At 37.6% G+C, this 16,168-nt stretch overlaps 1 protein-coding gene across 1 annotated transcript in view; it reads left to right on the top strand.

Moving 5' to 3' along the window:
• Positions 1–16,168, top strand: part of LOC150080177 (amine oxidase [flavin-containing]-like) — a 139,174-nt gene that overhangs the window by 98,478 nt on the left and 24,528 nt on the right. Inside the window, exon 11 of the mRNA XM_090381966.1 lies at positions 3,509–3,620. Coding sequence (XP_090238092.1) covers positions 3,509–3,620 — 112 coding nt within the window. The remainder of the gene's footprint in view (positions 1–3,508; positions 3,621–16,168) is intronic.

Raw genomic sequence — 16,168 nt, 5'->3', positions numbered from 1 at the left:
TGTTTCCAGTGTTGCTGCTACACTTGTTACAAAATTAATGTCATTACTTTTCTGACAGGCCTTGTATATATATATATACCCTAAGTAGTGATCACTGAATTATGACCACCATCCTAATAACAGCTTGGGCCTCTGTTTGCACAGATAATAGCCAATATTTGCCTAGGCATTGGCTACACTAGATATCTGAAGATGACCATAGGCATCTACAGGTATGCAGCCTGCTAGACTTTCCACAGCATCAGAATAGATGATGGTTTGCATGTCCATATGCCTCACTTCCTGTTCCAAAGCATCCCACAGGTGTTCAATTGAATCGAGGTCAGGCAAATTTGGAGGCTATTGAAGATGTGTGATATCTTCACTGTGTTCCTTGAACCACTTGTGAACAGTGTGGGTCCAATGACACAATGCATTATTGTCTTGGAAGATCCTGTTTCTGACTGGGAAAAAACTACAACATGGCAGGAAGCACATGGTCTCTAAGAGCTGCCAATAGACCTCACCAGTGAAATGTTAGCCCAGTGGTTTTCAACTGGGGTGCCACAACAACATTCTTGGGGTGCTATGTAATTTCGGCTTAAGTTACTTAAAGTTATTATTATTATTTTTTTTTTGAAATTTATACATTTATTTCATTATAAAAGGGTGTACGGTATCCAATGTACCGTATCTTTTTAATTTTGATTTTGGTGATCTATAATTGATCTTTATTTAGTACCTCTATATAAAGAATAAAATTATTATACAGGTGTATGTTAAAAGGTCGAAAACCATTGTGTTAAGTATTTCTTTTGGCCTAGGGGTGCAGTGAAAAAATTACTGGGACACTAAGGGCACCGTGAACTGAGAAAGTTTGGGAACCTCTGCGTTAGCCCATATGCACCAGGTGATCGTAGTTCTTTCCAGCAAACCATGTCCCAAGTTAAGCAAACACCACCTGCCTGGTAGTGGGCACTATGCATAATGGGTCCATGGACTCATGTTGCTTGCCACACACACAAAGGCATTTGTCAGTGTGTGAAGTTTGTCAGTTTGCTACTTTATTTAGACTCATCCAACCAGCACACTTGTTTCCAGTCACCCAGTGTCTAACCAGCATTTTGTTGACACCACAGCATTTGTCAGCAATGATGATCAGCAGTGAGAGAGGGTGTTTCTTGGGTCATCTTCTGTAGGCACCCATATGTCTGAGTGTGCAGTGCATTGTCATTTTGGATATTGTGCTTGCATTCCCCTTATTGTATTGTATTGTATTGTAATGTCAACTGTTGTACAGGGACCTGCCATTGAGCCCATTCAACATACTGCATCCTTCATTTACAGTGAATATCTACATTGTGTAATCCTTTAGTTTTGTCAGTGGGAAGTGGTTTGACCTGTTCAACCCCATTCCTTTATACACCTTAACCACAGTGGGCCATAAGCAACTGATAAGGCATGCCGTTTCCGATATGGAAGTATCCAATGCACAAGCTCCCACAATCATGCCCTTTTGAAACTCCATGTTATCTTTACTATGTCCCATAACTGCTACTTTATTACTTTGACTTGCATGACCAGATGCAAACTGGTAATGCAAGATTACCACTGCTCTAGTGTAGGAAGCTGTTTAGCTTTTAATACTGTGAGCAATGCAGCATTGTCCATAATGGATGGAATGGTCATAATTCAGTGATCACTGAGCGTGTGTTTATTTATATATGACTTAATATAAGTTAAGAGATATATAAAAGAGTCAAGAGATATAGAAAAGGAGTAAAGAAATATAGAAAAGAGTAAAGAACAAAGGAAATCACAGTATATATAAAAAAATTTACTTATAAAATGTACATATAAAAAATATACAAATGGAATATTAGTGCACAACCCTGGTGTTGTTATCGAGAGCCAGTTAACAAAATTGCACAAAAAGATGACAGTATAAAGTATCTGTCTCTGTTTTTGACACAAAGCAATCCCAGGAAATAATGTAAAACAAAGGTGTTTGTTTCAGTTACAATTGGTTGCACTGAATTCTTTTGCTGTTTTTTCTTTTGTTTGTGAATTTTAGAATGAATTTAGAATTTATGAGATTAAGGCTAAAAGGAATATATAAGTGGAAGTAAATGTGTTTATGAAAATTTAAAAAATATTAAATAAAAGGCAAATATAGTCAAGGTTACAAACCAATAAATAACTAATTTAGATTAAATAACTTCTTTCTTACTAATTACAGAAGAAAGAATTAATGTACAATACAGTGACCTTGTTTGGGGAACTGACAAGTAATGTGGGAAGCTTGAAATATTGCAAATGATCCCAAGTTTTGCTTTGGTATATCACAATTCCTGATAGCATGCTAAGTGTGAGAGAATTATCGTCACTAAAGGTTCCTGGTGAAGCTTTGGGAATGCTCCTGACAGCCAAGTCTAAACAGTAGTGCCACTATTATAAACAAAATTTTGATTCAACATTTCTGAAGAGGACAAGTCTGCGAAAGCATCTCTGTGAAGTAATCAAAATCAGTTAATCCTAACAGATAATCCAAATAGAAATACACAGAGAAAAAAATTCTAGTTAAGCTAATATGGCTGTATTTTAATATAACGTGTATGCTGTCAGTGAAATTTAATTTTAAGGCAGTTCAGGAAAAAACTTCCTGCTTTTCTTAAAAACTCCTGTTTTTGGTCAAAAAATCTGTTTTCCTCCAGCTTCCAGTTACCTGATCTCCAGATTTTCAAAAGGCAAGAGTTATAAACATTTATAAAAACAGCTATAAACATTTCTTTGCTTCCTTTTTTTTTGGGACATTCACAAAACATAAACAATCATTTGGGACTTGTGGATTAATGATATGCCAATGCATATTGTGTAACAATATGAAGGTTACAGAAATAATGGCCTTTTTAACCATACTTTCTGATTGACTCTGGTACCATACAAGGATCATATTTTAATTTATTGTAATGTACATGATACATACAATTATAATTGTGCTATATTTGGAGTTTTGAAATACACAAAAACAGATTATAGCTCAGTTTCTTTACTGAAATCTATAATTATGTGAGACAACATCACAATTAATTTAATAATATTGTAGTTTAACATTACTGATTTATTATAGAATTAGCATTTGTAAAAGAATAAGAGAGGTTTACCTCAATATGATACGTAGAACACTTCCGTACGATACTCTCCAGAAATTAAAACAAAAACAATTAAAAAATCGAAAAACTTACATTACAGTAAAAAATAATTAAAAATCAATTGAACACAATTAAAAATCAATTTAACATAATTAAAAATTAAGTACAAAATTAATTTAATGAAAAAATTGCAAAACGATTTTCCTAGGACTACGTATCATATTGAGGTAAACTTCTCTTATTCTTTAACAAATATTGATGTCAACATAGAATGTATTGAGCATTTGAGCTCTAGTTCATACTATCTAATTATAGAATTAGCAAACAAATTTTTAATATCTTGGTAATATTTAATACTTAATTTATTTTTATTTTAGCTTCATGTTAGCTGATAAATTGAGACGTTTATCATATCATACCAAAGAGGAACGAAAAAAAATTATTGCTGAAAGTTTTGCTAAAGTTCTGAAAATGGATGAAGCATTATATGTAAGTTCAGGAAGTTAGTAAACTTGTATTTTTTGCATTTCTGAAAACATGCGTATACAGCTGTATATGTATATTTTCAGATACTCTAATAAACAGATACTCAATTGAAAAAGACCTGATTATCTTCATTTGTAAGGAGTGATGTAATGCTGATAATGTGAGATCAAGCATCTTCCAGATTGGGATGTCTAACCCAATGCTGATGTCCACAATAGCCACTGATAGATTTTTAAGTTTATCCTGCTTGTTGCTTTGATTTGTCTTAATTTTTCTGACCCTTCTTTAAATTTATTCACACTTCCCCAACACCGGATAGATTTGTTCCAAACAGTCAGTTCTTCTCTAACTGGAAGCAAATTTACATGTCTATTCTGCAACCATCTCTTTCCAGTTTAATTGTGTGTGCGTGCATGCATGCGTGTGTGGGTGCATGTGTGTGCATGTGTGTGTATGTGATTTGAAAAACAGTAATGATGCCATTAGCATTTGGTTTAACCAAAATACTTCACTCATATCTACTTGCAGGTGTCATGCTTGCATAATAAAGTACAGTAGAACCCAGATAAGAAATTCCTGCATAAGAAGTTTCCCCTGTATAGGGGTGAAAGAAGACTAATCAAACCATCTAGTAGCTGGTTCCCTCCGAAGTTTCCCTCAGGATAGCTGATGCTCGAGAGAATCAGTCTCATCCGGTAAAGTAAGTGATTAGAGGCCTTGGGGCTGAAACGACCTCAACCTATTCTCAAACTTTAAATGGGTGAGAAGTCCGGCTTGCCTGACTCGAAGCCCGGACAAAAGGATGTGAGTGCCCAGTGGGCCACTTTTGGTAAGCAGAACTGGTGCTGTGGGACGATCCAAAAGCCTGTACTAGGTTTGGTTTCTTAAGTCCCAATTTCAATTCTATATGTTGTAATGTATTATTTTCCCATGTAAGAAGTTTCCTGGGTAAAAATTTTTCCTGCATAAAAAGTTCGTGATAAAGAATACACAGCGTATTATTATAATGACGTTTTCCCACTTAATACGTTTTAAATATAGATATTATTTATTTTTAATATTAAAAAATATTAAACAATATAAACATTTGGTAATTGAACAAGTTAGTGCCAAGCATCATTTTAGTGAACCACTGAAGTAAGTGAAATGGCATTGTTTTTGATATACATGTATCTCATATTGTGAATGCCTTCATGAGTTGCCCTGATATTGATGTACCTCCAGTAAGCAATGTTCTGCCAATGGAGAAGATTAATGTTACTTATTCTCAGCAGATACCACCACCAAGAGGTGGTGGTATCTGCCGAGAATCCATTGTTGAAGTGTTGCTTATCTGAGATAGTTCAATATCAGGGCAACTCGTTGTGAAGGCATTCACAATATGAGATATAACAGAAATGATGCTATTTCACCTGCTTTAGTGGCTTACTACAAACTAAAATAATGCTTGGCATTAACTTGGCACTAACTTGTTCGATTAGTGAATTTTCCATAGTCTGAGACTTTCAGTGCTAATACCTTTTTAGTATAAACATTTTGATATAATGGAAGTGACATATTGGAATTGTTTTTCATCGATATCCATAACTGGATACGTAGACTGCGTTAAGTTCTGATGGTTGTGAACAGTTCTCAATTACTTATTGAATTGTTGCTCTGTCTTATTATAATTGTGACCTTTTAAGGTATGTTGAAACTCCAAAGGAGCTCATTCTTCTAACTTGGTAATGAGTTTAATGAACAGAATGTCAAGCAATTAGAAATCCTTCAGTTTAAAAATGTTTCCCCCTAGGCAGAGTAAAATAATTATAAATTCTGAAATAGTACTTAAAAGTCATCTTTAACTTATGTATGTGTATCTTTTCATTTTTATTTGTTTAGTTAATATTTCATACCCTTAGATCATTTTCCCTTCTAAGAAGTTTTCCCGCATAAAAAGTTCTAAATCTCCAGTCCCTTGGAAAACTTATCCAGGTTCTACTATATCATGGTTGATATAAAGGGCTCTTAAACATGACTCAGTCTTCTGCCATTTGCTTTCTGTTTTGTTGCAGTTGGAGAGCCAGTTTTCTCTATAATCACTCACACCATGTGATAGTTAATGGCTCTCTGGCATTCCCCCAAGGTACTGTTCTTATGATGCCCTTTTTCATCCTGTATTTTAATGACACTCTTCTGCTGACTCTAGATGTCATTTATAGTTTTGCCAATGATGATTCACTAGAATCCACTTTAGTTTAATTAATTCTGTTAAGAACAGAATTAATTAAAAAGAAAAGACACTCATGTATAATGTATTGAGGTATTTATTGAAATGTTATGAAATGATGATTGGCCTCAACAATTAATTTTTTGGACTGGTTGAATCCAGTTGTCAGGCTTAAAGGGGGGGAAGAATAAGCGTAACAAATCACAGTGAGATTAACTTCTTCTTAATTTTACATTTAAACATTAGTTTTAATATGTTAGAATATACTAAAACTATCATATTATAATATACTAAATTAATTTAGTATATTATAATATGTTATAATATAAATTAATATATCACACATAGTATAAGAATGTTTTATTTTTCTAATGCATTCTGTTATGATGAACTTCTTAGATATCCACTACCAGTTTCTTAAATTTTAAGAAGGATGTGGGTTACTTGGAATAGGTGCAGCAAAAAACAACCAGATTAGTCAAGGACACAAAAAGGGTGCTCTTACCATAAAAGACTTTTTCCACAAATTGCAGTGCTTGGAAACCAGTCACCTATGAGGAGACATAATTGAAGTGTTTAAGGCTTTAAAGGATTGAGAACCTAAATGTTGGTGGCATCCCTTGCCCACCCAGCAGCCCTTAGAATTTTTCCAGTAATTCCAACATGTTTCCGAGCAGTGCAGACTGGCTGCCTGAGTAGGTCATGGGTTCTTGTCAGTGATATACAGGAATTTTCGAACAGAGATAAGGAGGTGATTATTCCCTTGTATAAGGCAATGGTCAGGCCACACCTTGAGTACTGTGTACAGGTCTGGAAGCCTCATTTTATTAAGGATATACAGTTGCTAGAACAAGAACAGAGAAGGGCAACAAGGCTAGTGAGGGGAACAAAGGGGTGCTCTTACGAAGAAAGGCCTAAGTTCTGCAAATTTCAGCATCTGGAAACTAGGCACCTGTGAGGCTATCTGATTGAGGTGTATAAGGCCTTGAATGGATTGAGCAAGCTCAATGCTGATGGGATTCTTCCTCTTGCTCAGATTACAAACCTGAGGGGGAATAAACTGAAATTGAGGAAAGACAGTTGTTGAATAGATGTGTGGAAATTTTCCTTTAGCCAGCAGGTAGTTGATTGTTGGTAGTTGGTAGTTGAACAAACTTCCATCTGTCATTGTGGAAGTTGATAGCTTAAATAAATTCAAGGCAGAACTAGACAAACATTTGTAACGAATGGATGGGTGAAATGGGAAGGGTTTTTTATTTATTTATTTTTTTTTTGGCTGATGCTGTATTAGCTTGCTTTCTTGTATTATATGCCTCTACTAATGTTATGCTATGTTTCAGCCTATACAGTAACCTCTCATGAGGGACTGAGTTTGCTAATATCCAAATAAATTACGTTGAAATTGTTATCTACATCCAGCTTATGAGTAACTGTCAAATTACCTACTAATTTAGATAAACATGATTTCCCCTTAACAAAATCATGTTGTGTATTATTCAGAATGCCATATCTATCTAAATGTCTCTGAACTGCACTCTTAATCATTGCCTCTAAGATTTCCCTACCATTGCGGTCAGACTGACTGGTCTGTAATTACTTATTTTGCTCTTAGAACCACCTTTATTTATTGGTGATTGTCCAAAGGAATCTCTCCCAAGTCCAAAAATGCCCTCATAATTAACTTCATTGGTTCAAAACACTTCCCTGGCAGTCTTTTCAAAATTGGGTGTATGCCATCAGTTCCCTGAGCCTTAGTTACCTTTATGCTCAAATGTTTTTCTAATAAACAGTACCATCTGTAATTACAAAATCACTCATATCATATGACTCAGCCCCACTCACACATCTTCTCAGCATGAAGGGTGTTTTATCGGTAAAGACAGATACAAAGTACCTGTTCAATTCAACCACATCACCTGGGTTGTCTAAGACTTTCCCACACTCATTGCATTTTTTCTTCTTTGTATTTACATACTTGAAAAATTCCTTGCCCCCATTCTTTGCTCTCTTAGCCAGTGTTTTCTCATATGCAGCCTTGACTGTGTTACTATTAAAATCAACTTGTGGCTAGTGTAGGCTTCATTGCATTCTTTACATTCTCTTTCAGTACATCACTCTGTAACTATCCCATGCTATATTTTTCTGCTCTGCTCTGCATTGATTCATTTTGGCATCCTCCTGTGATATTTCCTTAGTGGTATGTATGCATTCATGGCTTCTGTGATTTTTGCTTTAATGGTGTTTAGCATTAGTAGAAGAATATGATGCAAGAAAGCCAGCTTATACAGCATCAGCCAAAAAAAAACATGCTTCCCATTTCATCTGTCCATTCTTCCCTCAAAACATTTCTCTAGTTCTTCCTTGAATTCCTTTACGCTATCAACTCCAACAATGACAGTGGATGTTGGTTCCAGTAATCTACCACCCACTGACTAAAGGCAAATTTCCAAACATCTATTCTACAACTATCTATCCTCAGTTTTAAATTTATATCCCCTCAGGTGATTAAATGGGCAAGAGGAAAAATCCCATCAGCACTGAGCTTGTGCAAACCATTCAAGGCCTTATACACCTCAATCAGATCACCTCGCAGGTGCTTAGTCTCCAGAACTGTAATTTGCAGAATTTAAGCCTTTCTGCATAAGAACAACCCTTTGTTCCATTCACTAATCTTGTTGCCTTTCTCTGTACTTCTCCTAAAATGAAGCCGCTAGACCTGTATACAGTACTCATTGTCTTATACAAGGGGATGATCACCTCCTCATCCATGCTAGAAAAATTCCTGTATATCATTGACAAGACACCATGAGCTACTCTTGCATACTGTCTGCACTGCTCAGAAAACTTCATATCTGACTGCACAATTACCCCCAGGTCTTTTTCATTCTCCACTAGTCAGTATACTACCGCACAGTTGGTAGTTTACTTTGGGGTTACTGCTACCCATGTGCAGTACTTTACATTTGTCAATGTTAAACTTGTTGCCACCTCTCAGCCCATCTGCTCAACATTAGCATTAGCATTAGCATTAGTAGAGGCATTTGATGCAAGAAAGCAAGCTTATGCAGCATCAGCCAAAAAAAAAAAAAAAAAAAAAAAGTAACATAAATAAATAAAAATAACCACTTCCACTTCACCCCTCTGTTCGTTCGAAATACCTGTCCAGCTGAGCCTTAAACTTATTTAGGCTATCAACTTCCACGACAAGGGATGGAAGTCTGTTCCACCCACCAACCACCCGCTGGCTAAAGGCAAATTTCCGCACATCTATCCTACATCTGTCTTTCCTCAATTTGAATTTATGCCCTCTCAGGTGATTTTTCTGAGCTAGAGGAAGAATCCCATCAGCATTGAGCATGCTCAAACCATTCAAGGCTTTGTACACCTCTATCAGATCACCCCGCTGGTGCCTAGTTTCCAGACACTGTAATTTGCAAAACTTAAGCCTTTCTTCGTAAGAGAACCCCTTTGTCCCATTCACCAATCTAGTTGCCCTTCTCTGTACTCGTTCCAGCAGCTCTACATCCTTCCTGAAATGAGGCCTCCAGGCCTGTATACAGTACTCTAGGTGTGGCCTGACCATTGCCTTATACAAGGGAATAATCACCTCCTTATCCCTGCTAGAAAAATTCCTATATATCATTGACAATACACCATGAGCTACTCTTGCAGCTCGTCTGCACTGCTCAGAGAACTTCATATCTGCCTGCACAATTACCCCAGGTCTTTTTCATTCTCTACCACTGTCGGTGTAGTACCACAGAGTTGATACATTGCTCTGGGGTTGCTTTTTCCCATATGTAGTACTTTACATTTGTCAATGTTAAACTTCATTTGCCACCTCGAAGCCCATCTGCTCAACCTTTCCAAATCCTGTTGCAGCAGCATAGTGTCAGTAGTGTCCTTGACAACCCTGCCAACCTTCGTATCGTCTGCAAACTTGGACATTAAGCCTGATATACCATCATCAATATCATTTATAAATACAGAAAACAATAAAGGCCCCAATACTGAACCCTGAGGGACTCCACTAATAACATTAGTCCACGATGAGCAGTGTCCATTGATTACCACTCTCTGTCTTCTCCCCCTCAACCACCCCTTTATCCATAGCAGCAACTTGCCTCCAATGCCACACTGCTCCAATTTGTGCAGCAGTCTTCCATGTGCAACAGTATCAAAAGCCTTTCTAAGATCCAAGTATATAATATCAAAGTTATTCCCTGCATCCAGTTCTTTTGTGACTGCATCATAGTATCCAATCAAATTGGTCAGGCAAGACTTCCCCTTAACAAAACCATGCTGTGTCCTAGCTATAACTGAAGTCTTGTCTAGATGATCCTGCAGTGCTTCTTTCACCAGTGCCTCCATTAATTTTCCGGGAACAGAAGTTAAACTCACAGGTCTATAATTACTTGTGTCAGCCTTTGATCCCCCTTTGTGAATTGGGGTCACATTTGCACATCTCCAGTCAATGGGTACCTCCCCTGAGTCCAAGGAAGCTCTCATAATTATGGCTAAGGGTTTGCTTACCTCCTTTGCTGCCTCCTTTAATATAACTGGATAGATCCCATCCACCCCAGGTGCCTTTCTTGTGTTTATCTTCAACAATTTCTCCTCCACTTTGCTGTCAGTTATTACAAGATTCTCTAGCTTACTGCTAGAGTTGAATACACCTCTGGCATTCCCCTCGCTGAATAACTCCTCATGTGTGAATGTCGATGCAAAATATTCATTTAGTTTGTTAGCTACCCGAGCAGGGTCATCAACAGTTGACCCATCGATCTCAAGTGGACCAATCTGATTCATCCCCTTCCTTCTAGAGTTTACATAAGTAAAGAACTCTTTGCTGTTTTTCTTCGCATCCCTTGCCAAGGATCTCTCGTAATCTGCCTTCGCCTGCCTAACCTCCTTTGTAACTTGGTTACAGATCAACTTGTATCTATCATAGGCGTCCGTGTCACGTGTTAATTTGTATGTATCCCATGCATTTTTCTTCTCTGCCATATGCCTCATTAGTTCATCTGACAACCATTTAGGCCTAAACCTTGAACAATATTTCTTAGTTGGTATGTAAAGCCTAGTAGCTTCCACGATACGTTCTTTGAATGCTTCCCATTTTGAATTTGCTGTTGGCAGTATCATCAGTTGATCCCACTGTATAGAATTTAAATACTGTCTCAGTCCATTGTAGTCGCCTTTACGAAAGCAATACCCCTTCCCTTTACCCCTAATGGTAGTTACCTCTTTGAGTAACTCCCACTTCAGCACACTGTGATCACTGCCACCAAGTGGTTCATTTATCTGCAGATTCTTAATGCATGAAGAATCACTACTGATAATCAAATCAAGAGTATTACTCCCTCTAGTTGCCTCCCGAACATGCTGATGTAGAAAGCAATCATCCAATAAATCCACAAAAGCCTTGCTACTGTGTGAGTGACCAGCCCCCAAATTCCAGTCAATATCTGGGAAATTAAAATCCCCCATTATAAGACTCTCTGATTTACTGGCCCACTCTATTTCTCCGAACAGTTTCTTATTATACTCATCAGAGTCATTAGGCCTATAGCACACTCCTACTCTCAATTTTGATCTCCCAATGCTTATGTCACACCAAACTGACTCGACACTGCACTGTCCAGCGATGTCGACTGGCTTCACTTCCTTGGATTTTATGTGTTTTTTAACTAATAGCATAACCCCTCCTCCCTTCTTATCCTGTCTATCCTTTCTGTAGACATTGTACTCCCCAAATTCCAGTTCTGCATTTCTTATATCTGTGTGACACCACGTCTCTGAAATCCCCACAATATCTGCCTTTGATGTTTTGAGCAATACCTCAAATTCATCAAATTTATTTACTAAACTCCTAGCATTGGTGTACACACAAGTATACATGCACCTGTTCTTTTTCTTAGCTACCCTAACACAACCCATGTGTTTACTCGTACCCCAATGATTCCCAGCAGTCTCTGAAATATCCTGCATCTTATTTTCCAGGCTGCGGCTCATTCCAATAGAAGCAGTGCAAGAATCACTTTCACCTCTGCCAGTGGCTACTGTTAATCTATTAGTCCTTGTATCCCCCCAATCTAGCAGTTTTCCGACCCACCTAACATTGCCTCGATAGCATCAGCAAACATTCTTGCACCCTTTCTATTTAAGTGTATCCCATCCCTGTAGAAGCAGTCTCTCCTGTTAACAAGTACAGTCCAGGCTGAAAAAAATTCTACCCCTTGAGCCCTGCACAATCTTTCCAGGGCCGAATTGATTGACAGGGCTCTCATCATATACTCCCTCCTATCGTGTCTGGGCAGAATTGCAGACACTTTCAATTTCAACCCTAATTCACGGCTTTTTTCAAGATCCTGTTGCAGTAGCGTACTGTCAATAGTGTCATTAATAACCCTGCCAACCTTTATATTGTCTGAAAACTTAGACATTAAGCCTGATATACCTTCATCAGTATCATTAATTGGAATGAGCAGAAGCTTGGAAAACAAGATGCAGGATATTTCAGAGACTGCTGGAAGTCATTGTGGTACAAGTAAACACATGGGTTGTGTTAGGGTAGCCAAGAAAAAGAACAGGTGCATGTATAATTGCGTGTACACCAATGCTAGGAGTTTGGTAAATAAAGTTTATGAATTTGAGGTATTGCTCAAAGCATCAAAGGCGGATATTGTTGGGATATCAGAGAGACGTGGTGTCACACAGATATAAGGAATGCAGAACTGGAATTTGGGGAGTACAACGTCTACAGAAAGGATAGACAGAATGGGAAGGGAGGAGGGGTTATGCTATTAGTTAAGAAGCACATAAAATCCAAGGAAGTGAAGCCAGTCGACATCGCTGGACAGTGCAGTGTCGAGTCAGTTTAGTGTGACATAAGCATTGGGAGATCAAAATTGAGAGTAGGAGTGTGCTATAGGCCTAATGACTCTGATGAGTATAATAAGAAACTGTACAGGGAAATAGAGTGGGCCAGTAAATCAGCATTGGCAAAAAAAAAAAAAAAAATTCAACCAAGTAGATAAGAAAACACAAATTATATGCTTCGCTCCTCACACAGGTAAGTATCCAATTGACCCTCAAATTTATTCAAACTACACAAATGATGAACTCATGACTCTCACTGGAAATGCAGTATTGCAAAAACTAGATTTTCTCTTTCACTCTCAGAATTATATTTCTTCTAAAGAGTTACTTGCACTGTACAAATTAAAGGTCTGCCCTTAGGTTGAATATTGTTGTTTCTTGGGGTGGGCACCCCCCAACACTTCTTCTATACTTTTAGACTCTACTCAAAAAAAAGGGGTTCAAGTTAATTAATGATTTCTCACTTACCAACTTAGTCCACTCCATGTAACAGGGATTTTCAGTTTCTGTTGCATGACTTTTGTTAGATATTTCCACGAGCACTGTTCTTCTAAATCAGCATTTGTAATTCTAACTCTTTCTTCCTAATAAACCCTAGCATGTGCCTCACTTAATCAATGTTCATTTACAGTTTAACTGCAACTGACTGCTAGCCTCTTATGTTCTCATTTATTCCTTCTACTTCTGTTTTCTTTGGAATAACATTCCTTGTATGTATTTTTAAAAAAATTGCAATCTCCAGAAATTCAAGTCTAGTGTCAACAAGTAGTAGTAGTAGTGGAAAATGATGCAAGAAAGCAAGCTTATATATCATCGGCCAAAAAAAAAAGAATCCACCACACGCTTCTCCCATCAATACCAATACCCTCCATGAATTTATCTAGTTCTTCCTTGAGTTTATTCAAACCATCCATTTCCACAACAACAGATGGAAGCCTGTTCCAACAGTCAACCTCCTGCTGGCTGAAGGCAAACTTCTGCCTGTCTATCCTGAAACCATCCTTCCTCAACTTAAATCTATGTTCCCTTATATGTGCCCTCAGATCATCTTATCAACATCGGATAAATTGATAAGTTACTTTGGGATTACTGCTACTCGTAGTTTGCATTTGCCAATGTTAAACTTATACTGCCATTTCTCAGTCTGTTGGCCCACTTTTCCTAGGACTTGTTGCAGTAGCTTACTCTGATTACTGTCGTTGTCTTGTGTGTAGTCTCAGCAAGAAGAAGATACCATTCACATTCAGCTTACTCGATCTATTCAAGGCCTTAAACACCTCAATCAGATCACCCTGCTGGTGCCTGGTGTTGAGACCCTACAATTTGCAGAACTGAAGTTCTTTCTAGGTAAGAGCACCCTTTTGTTCCCTTCATGTATCTAGTTGCCCTCCTCTGCACCCATTCCAGAAGATCTACATCCTTTCTAAAGTGAAGCCTCAAGATCTATATATAATGCTTGAGATACTCCTAAAGTGAGGCCTCAAGATCTGTATACAATGCTTGAGATGCACCTAACCAAGGCCTTGTGCAAAGGGATAATCACCTCGTTTTCCCTGCCAGCAAAGTTTCTGTATATCATCGACAAAACCCTATGAGCTGTTCTGGCAGCATGTCTGCACTGCTCAGAGAATTTCGTATCGGACGGCACAATTACTCCCAGGTCTTTTTCATTTTCCACAACTCTAAGTGTACTACCACACAGTTGATAAGTTACTCTGGGATTACTGCTACCCATATGCAGTACATTGCATTTGTCAATGTTAAAGTTCAAATGCCATTCCTCAGCCCATTGTCCAAATTTTCCTAAGTCTTGCTGCAGTAGCTCACCCTGATGACCGTCGTTAACCAGCGTGCCAACCTTTGTATCATCTGCAAACTTATTCATTAAGCCTGATATACCTTCATCAATATCATTGATAAATATTGAAAACAACAATGGGCACAGCATTAGTCCACGAAGAGCAGTGCCCATTGATAACCATTCTCTATCTTCTTCCACTTAACCATTCCTTTATCCATAGCAGTAACTTGTCCTTAATGCCCCATTACTCCAGTTTACTCAGTAGTCTTTTATATGCAACAATATCAGAATCCTTCCTGAAAACCAAGTATATGATATCAAAATTATTTTTTGCATAATCAGTTAGACTGCTGCTTAACAAATCCATGCTGTAACTGCAGTATAATTGCATTCCTGTCTAGATGGTCCTGTATTACTTCCTTAATCAGTGACTCCATTATTTTCCCTAGAACAGATGTTAAGTTAACAGGTCTGTTAATTACTCATGTCACCTTTTGATTCCCCTTTATGAACTGAGGGGTACATTTGCACATCTCCAGTCCATAGGGACCTCCCCTGAATCCAAGGATGCCCTTATAATTATGACTCAAGGCTTGCTTACCTCCATTGCTGCTTCTTTTAATATGATTGGATAGATTCTATCCGCCCCAGTGTCTTTTTTATGTTCAGATTCAACAGTTCCTCTTCCACTTTCCTTTCAGTAATCACAAAATCATTTAGCTCACTATTGGAGTTTGATAAACTCCTTGCATTCACTTTCTTAAAGAATTCTTCACGGGTGAATTGTAAATGCAAAATACCTATTCAATATGTCAGCAACCTGAGCAGGATCATTAACATTTAGTGTATTGACATCAAATGGTCCAACGATCCCTTCCTTCTAGTGTTAATATAAGCATAGAAATCTTTGCTGCTTTTCTGTGAATCCTTTGCCAGATACATATCATAATCTGCCTTTGATTGCTTAACCTCCTTTGTGACTTGATTACAGACTAATTTATGTCTACCATAGGCTTCTGAATCACCTGATAATTTATATGCATCACATGCACTTTTCTTCTGTATCACCTGTCTGAATAGTTCATCTGACATCTATTTAGATCTAAGTCTTGAACGGTATTTCTTTGTTGATATGAAAAGCCTACTAGCTTCTGTGATTACTTTCCTGAATGACTCCCATTTAGATTGTTGTTTGCTGTTGGTAACATCATCAGTTGGTCCAACTGCATAGAATTTAAACATTGTCTGAGACCACTGTAGTCATCTTTTTGAAAGCAAAAGCCTTGACAGTAATTATTTCTTTAATTAAATTCCACAGTACACTGTGACCAGTGCCACCCTGTGAGTCTCTTACCTGCTGATTCTTAATGTTTGTAAAATCACTGCTGATAATCTAATCAAGAGTATTGTTTCCTCTTGTTGCCTGTCTTACATGCTGCTGTAGAAAACATTCATGCAAGAAATCTACAAAAATCTTGCTAGTGCCTGAGCGATCAAGTCACAAATTCCAGTGAACATCTCTAGTGTTAAAATCCCCCATTATAAGACATTCTGATTTGCTGACCCACTCTATTTCTCTGTATATCCGTTTAGTGTACTGATCATAGTCATTATGCCTATAACACACTCCTATTCTCAATTTTGTTTTCCCAGTGCTTA

The sequence above is a fragment of the Mastigoproctus giganteus genome, chromosome 9, assembly GCF_048544385.1.
Source record: "Mastigoproctus giganteus isolate SK-2022 chromosome 9, ASM4854438v1, whole genome shotgun sequence".
In the NCBI taxonomy this organism is placed as follows: Eukaryota; Metazoa; Arthropoda; class Arachnida; order Uropygi; family Thelyphonidae; genus Mastigoproctus; species Mastigoproctus giganteus.
The sequence above is the reverse complement of the archived record's forward strand: the minus strand, read 5'-3'. Positions and strand labels throughout refer to the sequence as shown.